The sequence below is a fragment of the Apaloderma vittatum genome, unplaced genomic scaffold (genome assembly GCF_000703405.1).
Source record: "Apaloderma vittatum isolate BGI_N311 unplaced genomic scaffold, ASM70340v1 scaffold28746, whole genome shotgun sequence".
Taxonomy (NCBI): domain Eukaryota; kingdom Metazoa; phylum Chordata; class Aves; order Trogoniformes; family Trogonidae; genus Apaloderma; species Apaloderma vittatum.
Window position 1 is genome coordinate 1 of NW_009721673.1, and position 8,917 is coordinate 8,917.

Sequence of the window (8,917 nt, forward strand, 5' to 3'; positions counted from 1 at the left end):
TGACCTACTCACACTTACTCAACTTTCTCTCCTACTCACCAGCACAGGGAGGATCAGAGCCATGAAGCCGCCGCAGAAAACGGCGAAGGCCACCGCGTAGGTCATGAGTAACGGGAAGGTGGTGGCCAGGGGACAGAGCAGGTTGGTGACGCCGCTGAGGACAAGGTAAGCCACGTGGTAGTGATACTTCTTGGTCCAGTTCTGGTCGGCGACCCAGCCCGAGAGCAGCTGGCTGAATGTCTCCGTGATGCCTGGGGGGAAGAAAAGTTCACCAGACCCATGAAAAAGACTTTATTTTTAATATTATTTTTTTTGAGGGACTGTCTTTCACAGTCCCACCTGCTCCTCGCTGTAAAAACGTGACTGCAAAGAGCTGAAATGTCAGGAAGTTACGGGAAAGCGTTTTTAGGCTGTTGTAAAATTCATGTTGCCTTTTTTTTTTTTTTAAAATTATTATTTCTTTACTTCGGTGTCTGCTATTGCCAAGTGCCTGTGGATGCACCAAAGTGGTCTGTAAAAATTTCAATTAAGGGCTCTGCACTCAGCAGAAAAATCTTGAAATGCCCTTCAGAAAAAACAGGAACGATAAGCTCGCACTTTGATCTCTTTCTCAAGATAGACAAAAAGCAGAATATTAAGAAATATGCTTATGAGATCCTAATTTTTTATAAAGAAGCAAAGAAAGACAGAAGCCCAGCCTGTTTGGGTTTTTTTTAAAGGCTTTGCAAACTTTTGATACTCAGTTTTTACATTTTTTGGTACATTTTTATGCCCTAAAGATCAGAGGAGGGCTGGACCGCTGTGTCCCTCCTCCTCTTAATTCGAAATGTCAGATTAATTGCTGCGCTCTCCTTCTAGATGCCTCGACAGCATCCATCATTTCTAAATATTATACTGCGGCGTAGAAGTAAAATTTATTTTTCTACAATAAAATATTTTACGATGACTGAGGTTGGAGCCGTTTTCTTAACCCAGTGCGACTTCAGTGTTAATCCTCGCTGTAATTTTGGTTTTTTTGGGGGGGCGGGAATTGTTTACTTCCCCCTCTTTGCAGGCGAATTTGCCAAATCCAAATGGTTACATCAAAGTTAGTGTTGTTTGTTGGGGTTTTTTTAGTTTTTTTTTTCCTCCAATACTAAATTTTTCTCTCTCCGTGCGCATTCCTGGGCCGAACCGGTCTCTGAACGCCGAGCGACTCCGGATTGCGGCGCCTTGGGGGTTTAAACAAAGCAGGGATCGTGGTGGGAAGGCTCTAAGAGGACGAGGTAGCACCTATGTCATCGGAAACTTGTGTTTGCTCGGCGCGGCGAGGGTGGGGGATCATCGAGCTGAGGTTGAGAGAACCACCCACCATGTGAGAGCGACTCTGTACATGTACAGAAGGCGACGCTATATATACAGAAAGGGGGGTAAGGGCTGCGAGCGAAACCTTTTCCGCGAAGATTTATTCTAAGACGGATTTGGGACTATTTCTTGGCAAGGTTTGGGGTGTTTTTCTTTCCCGTTTTGGTGTCGTCGCCATGATCAACGGGTCGAAAAAGATTCTTTTTTGCCTACCAGCCACTGAAATGAGGTAAGAGGCATCCATGCTGCTTATGCCCAACGTCCTGGCTCTGGCTACCAGGTGGAACATGGGCACGAAGTAAGCCAAGTGGCTGAATAGAAAAGACCACGTGAAAATGAAGAAGACGGGATCCTTCAGCGGGGAGAAGTCGAGGAGAGGCTGCGAATTTTCTTTTTCGTGCGGTTGAGGGGATTTGAAGCTTCTCTTGGCCTCGGCGGCGATTTCTAGCGAGCGGCTGCCCACGGGGGGTTCCGACGCAGACGTATTGACCGGACCAGAGACGTCTCTGCCAGGGGACACCAGTTGTCCCTCCGTGGTGGAAAGGTCCAGTGCACTTTGAAGTTGTATTTCCCCACGAGCGGTTTCATCAAAACTTCCATCAGGGGTTTCCAAATCCTTCTTTGCCTTTAAAGACTCACGGTCTTGATTTTTAGCAGAGGGCGGCTGGGTGCTGGCGGGCCGCAGCAGCATGCTGGAGGGCACCAGGTTTAACATGATGCCCCCAAAAATCAGGAGAGTACCTGAGAGGAAGACAGAAGAAGGTTTTTTGTGTTTTTTTCTGGTTATGAGAAGAGAGAAGCGTTAGGAAATGGTCTTTCTAAAACGGTGTAGTTAGCGTTGTACAAGGAAAAAGCTCTGCTGTAAGGAGGGGAGCTTTTATTCCTATTTTTCTAGCTGGCAGTCCGTTTTGCTGTGTTGCAGGCAACAAATCCAGAGCTACCTCTGGGATTTTGGTTTGCTTTCCCTCCTTAGAAGTCTATTACACGGGATAGACCTTCAAGATGGCCTGAAACAGCGCAGTAAAAATAGGGAGTTTTCATTTGGGTTTCCAAGATCTCTGTTTTGACTTAACTTTAATGACTAAAGGAGGCAGAGTCGCTCCAGTTTTTAATTTTTAAAAATATCCTCTTCCCTACCCTGCCCAGCTATCCTCGGACACTCTCTTACCGCTGCTGAACGGACGGGTGATTAACTCCACCTGACCCAATACACGCACTCACCTTGCCAGCCGTAAAAATCGATGAGGAACTGAGTGAAGGGCGCGATGAGAAACGTCAGCCCCATCCCGGAGCGGGCGACGGCGTTGGAGAACGCCAGGCGCCTCCCGCAGCGCTTGGCCATCATCACCGCGGCCGCCTGGAAAAGGCAGGCAAACCCCATACCTGTGGGAAGGGAAAGAAAGAAGATATCCGTGCCCCAAAAGTGGGTTTTGGAGTCGTGCCATGCCAAGCTCGGCGGCCCCGTAGCGGAGCTGCTCTGCAGGGTTCGTGGGTGGGAAGTTAAGGGGGGGCTTGTGCTGTTGCAGCAGGTAGAGAACAAGATTTTGCGCATGGAGTTTAGTATTTGGGGAGGGTTGAGGCTGTGTGCTTTTAGTAAAGGGATTTTCAAAAGCCAAGATTTGCGTGGGGTCCAGAAAAAAAGCAAAATTAGTTGGGACTAGCGTGTGGAAACGAGTATTTCATGTCGCTGAGCGTGAAGCTTTGGGGTTCATCTCATAGACAGGAGCTGGGGGTGCTTTGCCCGTTAAAGGAAAACCTCTTGCTCAGGAAAATCTCGCAGGCTGCTCACCCAGGAGGAGTCCCATGGAGACGCAGAGGAAGGGGACGCTGGTGGCCTGGGTGCTGAGCAGGCACCGACGAAGCCGGCGCCGACGATGGAGGTTGGCCGCTCGCCCAGCTTCCTGCAGACCACGGCCACCAGCGGGGCTGCAAGGGAAAGGAGGGAGAAATCCCGGGCTGGGGTAACAAATGCTGCTTTGCTGGGCTTGGGGACTTGTGTTGGGGGTCATTGCAATTGGTGGCACCTTGGGAGGGAGTGACAAGAAATTTGAGATGGGTTAAATTCAGGAAAGCGGCCAAAAGGTCTTGTCTCCTACCCCAGGAGCTCAAGGCTGGGGCAGGGGAAGGAGTCAAAGCCCAGATTTCAGATATCCTGAGCCCGCTTCCTAACAAACCCCGTGCTCAGCGGCCAGGAATTATTCAGCACCTTGCTTGGAGGCAATAATATTGATATTAGGAGTGAAGCTTTGCTCTGAGTGTGTATAATAAAGCTGCCATGGCGAGGTGTTGTGACATGCACGATCCCCATCGTTGGACCGTGCTCCTGTTGAGAGGGTGGGTCCGGCAGGAGCTGGAAATGGGATCCGTGGAGCATCCTCAGTGCCCCTTTTATCAAAATAAATTGGGGTTGAGGTTGAAGTGCTGCCCCAACCCTTAGGGACACTGGCTCACCTCCTAAGAAGCGCAGGGAGGACATGATGGAGCCGATCCAGCTGACTTGCTCGGAGGAACCCCCCACCTCTTCTTGGAAAGCCACGAAGAAAATCCCAAAGGTCTTGAGCATCCCTATCACGAGAACGTTGACCTGAATCGGAAGCAGACGGAGGTGAGATTTCATAGGGGTCAAGCAGAAGGAGAAGCTTTTCATTCGGCTTTTCCCGTGTGGACAATTTGTGTGGTGGGACACGGGAAGTGTGTGTTGGGGGAATATCAGCAGGGGGGTCTTTTGCAGTGGCCACATCTTAACAGACTCTCGAGGAAAAGGTCTGTGCAAACTGACTTTTCCAAAGAAAAAGAACAACATAACAGCAGAGAGTGACTCTCCAAGGGTTTTCTTTTGATTTTTCTTTGCTTTGCAAGTTATTTTTTCAATGCTAAAAAATAATCTAAATGAGTGTTGGCACTACTGAAGATCACGGAGGCGTTGGCGAGGTGTTGAGCGGGGCAGACCTTAGCTGGCTCGGTTTCCCAGGCTTGTCCTGCCCCGGGGGCAAAGGACGGTTTGTGTCCTTAATTTTAACTCCCTCTCGCCTCCCTGGTGGCGGGTGGTTAATGATTGGCGGCGAGTTATTTGGATGATGGGGAAAGCTCCCCTGCACTTCTCAGCTTTCTGAGCTGGGGGGTTGGCATCCTCTTCGTCACGGATGGGAAGGTGGTGTGTGCCTGTGGCATGGAGAATTAGTGTTTTTAAGATGCCTGGTCCTCCCAGGAGAGAATAACACGAGGGGTGGGGGCTGCCTGCACCCTGTGCAGCTCCCACAGCCGATCCCTGAGGATCCCTGAGGCTCAAGATCTTGCCCTTACCCAAAGTACAAGACACCTCGTTGGGGTTTGACACCTCAGGGGGTGCTGTGTAGGAGGAGGGAAAATTCTCTTGCCTTTTTGTGCTGGGCTGCAGCCTGGACACTCTCATTTACATCCCCGGGGTGTTTTTCAGGTGTTTTTCTCAGGGGAAGGTGGGTGTCCGTGCACAAACGGGTGCTGGCGCTCGGCGTAGCAAAGCCTGGCTGGTTTTTACCCTGAGCTTGGTGGGACCGGCCTGCCCTGTGCTCTGCTCTGAGCGAGACTCAAAACTTTCTCTCTGCCCCAGCTCCAGGAGGGTTTAGTCGAATTTAGTCTCTGCTTACCAGAAAGAAGTGGAACACCACTCCCCATGCCCACCCTCCTTCCGCAGCTTCGGTGCCTGGGCTCTTCCCGGCTGCCGGAGCCTCCGGCTTGTCCTCTTTCCTCTCCCCTGGAATTAAGAATTTCAGGACATATTAACATCTTTCTCCACTGCTGTTTCAATTCCAAAACTGAAGGTCTTGGCTGCCTTTGTGAACCTTTTTACCTCCTTGGCTGTTAGGTGGGCACCAGTATTTTGCCTTCAGCTTGCGAAAGCTTTTGAGGGCAGGGGAAGAAGCTTTTACCAACCTTTGTCCTCTTTCCTCTCCCCTGGAAGTAAGAATTTCAGGACATATTAACATCTTTCTCCACTGCTGTTTCAATTCCAAAACTGAAGGTCTTGGCTGCCTTTGTGAACCTTTTTACCTCCTTGGCTGTTAGGTGGGCACCAGTATTTTGCCTTCAGCTTGCGAAAGCTTTTGAGGGCAGGGGAAGAAGCTTTTACCAACCTTTTTGCCAGGTTGCCGCCTGCAAACAGTTTAATATCCTTCCCCTGAATTACAGTAACCACTTAAGCTTTAAGGGGTTTTAAGCAACAAGCACCTTTTTGCTGCTTGAGGGCGGATACTTTGATTTGTGCCAGAAGTCGGGGGGTCGGTGTCTGTGTCCATCCGAGAGCTCTCCCGGGAAGCTCTCCCGTCCATTCTCCCTCTCTGCTTATCTCCCTTCCATCCTCTTGCCCGTCCTGCACCTCTGGCAGTGGCAGGATCCTGCCCGAGGGAGCAGCTGGACCTTAGAGCTGAGGAACCTGAAACTTTTCCTTACCTCCTTGCTGCTGCATGCTTGAAAATCCTCTCCGGAACCGTCGATTGCAAAGAGGAATCGTCTCTTCATTTGCTCCAGAGACTAAATCCCCCCTTCCTGACTTGGCATCTCAAAATCTGATTCCTCATTCACCTCCGGTGAAGACGATGGCGTCCGTCCTTCCCGACAAGCCCCAAAGCGGGACATGGAGCCCGGCAAGCACTGGGGCCGGGTGGACAGAGCCCGTCCTCCTCCTCCTGGGAGGCAGAGCCTGGCTTGTGGGGCCCCAAGGCCAGGAGTCCCTCCCCTTCCCCAGCCGGGATCAGGAAACCCAGGGCTTTCAGAGCAGAAATCCTGTCGAAAGGAAAGAGGAGGGGAAGCCTGGAAGGGTTTATAGCTCCAGGCAAAGCCTTGGGTCTTGCCAGACATTGAGCAGAGCAGTAGGGGGCAATGGTGGACTGAAGCCAAGGCTGGGGCTGCTGCCCTGGCGTGAGAAACTGCGTCATTTCGGAGGGGATAGTCTGGAATCTTTGGTTTTTCCAGCTGAGATGCTGGAGCGGAGCAGCCACGCTGCTGCAGCCCTTAAGCGGAGCTGGTGGTTGAGCAGGGTTGGAGCCGGCTCCGTGCCTCTATTGTAAATATACACGACCTCCCGGGTAAATACAGCCCTCATGCTTCCTTCCCCGCTCCCTTTTGGTTCACCTGACCCCAATCGCTGTTCCTGAGGTCAGATGAAACTGTAGGATCGTGATGTCGATCTCTGCTCCCTCCCTTGGCAGAGAAGGCAATGCTCCGTCTCGCTGGACGAGCCTCAGATCTATCAGAGCCTGTGGAGGAGCTTTCCCTATAGGAGGACTTCTAATACGTGCATTAAGCTTTTATTTATGGTTTTTGCAGCGAGTATGTTTTAAGGGCTTGAAGGTCAGTGGGACTCGGCAGGCGGGGGCCTGGTGGCAGCATCTGCGCTCGGAGCTGTCGGATATCTGGGAGAAAATGCTCCAGCTCGAGCTGCTCCCACCTCCATGTCAGGGAGAAGAGAGGACCCTTAGACCATCACAGAGCTTGGACACACCAATTCCTGAGAGGTTGGGCTGTGACCAGAATTAAGTGACCTCACCGGGAACATGGAGCCCAGCTGTGCAGGGCAGGCTCGTCCCTCCTGCCTGTTTCTTATGTGGCAACGACTGATAACCCGAGCTGCTCCAGGTCGTAAAGTCAAAGCAGCGTGAGTATTGTTTTATCTCTGACTCAGCCCCATTTTTCAGCTCTGCTGTGGAGCTTTCCTTCCCCTTCCTGCCTGAGGACAGCTGCAGGCCAGCTCCTTTGTACTCCCTTCCATGTAGGAAAAGCGTTTGAGTGGAGCTGTTTTTCACAGGGAAAGCCTTTGCGCGGGGTTGTGATGCTCGAAATCTCTAAGAAGGGGAGAGGCCTGGATTTGCGAAGATGTTGTCAACATCCATTTACAGTTCACACAGGGACCAGGCAGGCAGGGCCAGCACCTCGAGGTTTGAACTTCAATCCAAGGCACGGTAAGCAAATAACTCTTGCACGAAACATTTAACTAGAGGGGGCTAAACATTTCCTAGGAGAAATTCCTCTACCTTTTCTACTGGAGGAGCCTTCATTAATTCAAGTCTATGCACTACTGCAGAGAAATTTGGATGAGAAGGGATCAGAAGTCACCTCACTTGGCTTTGGAAACAAGGCAAAGCTATGGGCACAGTTTTCACAGAAAAGAGAAGCAAAGGCGTGTTTTTGCGGGTCATTTATTAATTTCTCCAACAAATAAGGCCATGCACACACATACACCTTGTCGCATCTGCTCACTACACGAGCTTGGTGAGTGACCCGCGTTCCTTCCTCAGCAGCACAAGTGCTAAAATGTGAGTTGGAGACCCCGAGAGCTGCACAGGAGCCGTTAAGTGGAGAGGGAGAGCCTTCAGCCCAGGTTTGGGACTACAAGCACAGTCTGCGCTGGAGCAGCAGAGGAGAGCGGTTGTCCAGTGAGGAGGAGCTGGGCTGGAGGTGGGAGTTGAACGCTGCACAGGTTCCCGACGGTCAGGATGCCAGCTTGTGCACTGCTACAGTGATGCTGTCGTGCTTCTGGATCATGATATTCCTAGAACAAGAAAAGCACTGATGAGTTGGGAAGCCGCGACAAGGAAGAGCTGATGTGGGTGGGAAACTGGACAAGGCGCATCCTTGGGAGGCTGCGGCGATCCCCAGCCCTGAGCTAGACCTGTCAGTTGCTGCATGGCTTCTGCCCACTCCCGGGAAGAGCGCTGGAGAAGTCTTTGCCTGCCACGCTGACTGGCTACGACATGGACTTCGTTATCCGTGGGGATCCCAAGCACAGAAAAAGTACAGAGCTGCAGCACCCACCTGCCTCGGAAGTTTTCCTACTGCTTTTACAGTTCTTACTTCATGAGGTCCCATTAATCTAAGGGCACAGGCCTTTCAGCGAGGTTGTAGAGTCTCCTCTGGAGACTTTCAAACCCTGCCTGGATGCATTCCTGTGGGGCTGCCCTGGGTGACCCTGCTCTAGAGGTCCCTTCCAACTCCCAACATTCTGTGATTCACAGGCCTGTGGCAGCGACCACCCTCCCACCCACGGTCAGCGACCACCCTCCCCCCCACGGCTTCAGAGCTGGGGCTTCCACTTTGACTCAAGAAGAGGAGAGCTGCCCTACGGATCTGACTCTGGGGTGAGTTCCAGGCCTGGGGGAAAAGTGACTCACCCGCTGTCTGACTCCAGGCACACCACGGGCGTATCGGTGGGGTCGGAGGTGAGCTTGGCTGCCTGCTGGGCGAGGACAGAGATGACGCCGGCGTGCTCATCCGAGAGGGTTCCTCGGCCTGCGGAGAGGTGGGAGACCTTGGCTGAAGCCACATGTGCCGTGACAGCCCTTCTCGTGAGGCGTCCCCTACTCTGGTGCCCATCTGCCTCCCCTACGGGCTCAAGCAGCATCAACCTGTTGCCTTGAAACCACAGAAAAGCCTGAATTTGAGTGTCAAGAGGAGCTGGATGGTTTCCTCAGCAAGTACCGAGGTACAGGGGGTGCTTGGGGCCACCTAAAGGTGGTAGAGCGGGGAAGGCTGCACTAGGGCAGGGTTTATGTCGTCAAATTGAGGAGGGGGCACCCAGGGCAAGGCCTGATACCCCAAA

The 8,917-nt window shown here is 52.0% G+C and overlaps 2 protein-coding genes across 2 annotated transcripts; both read right to left on the reverse strand.

Moving 5' to 3' along the window:
* Positions 1–39: 39 nt before the first annotated feature.
* On the reverse strand, positions 40–5,958 carry SLC16A4 (solute carrier family 16, member 4; the record flags this gene model as incomplete). The annotated part of the gene is given in 8 exon segments (XM_009871491.1): positions 40–251; positions 1,558–2,085; positions 2,566–2,727; positions 3,134–3,199; positions 3,202–3,270; positions 3,796–3,928; positions 4,971–5,077; positions 5,874–5,958. Coding segments are annotated over 8 exon segments (1,362 nt in total), but the record flags the coding sequence as incomplete, so codon positions are not given.
* A 1,851-nt stretch (positions 5,959–7,809) lies between these two features.
* On the reverse strand, positions 7,810–8,607 carry LAMTOR5 (late endosomal/lysosomal adaptor, MAPK and MTOR activator 5; the record flags this gene model as incomplete). The annotated part of the gene is made up of 2 exons (XM_009871492.1): positions 7,810–7,870; positions 8,490–8,607. Coding segments are annotated over 2 exons (179 nt in total), but the record flags the coding sequence as incomplete, so codon positions are not given.
* Positions 8,608–8,917: the final 310 nt, after the last annotated feature.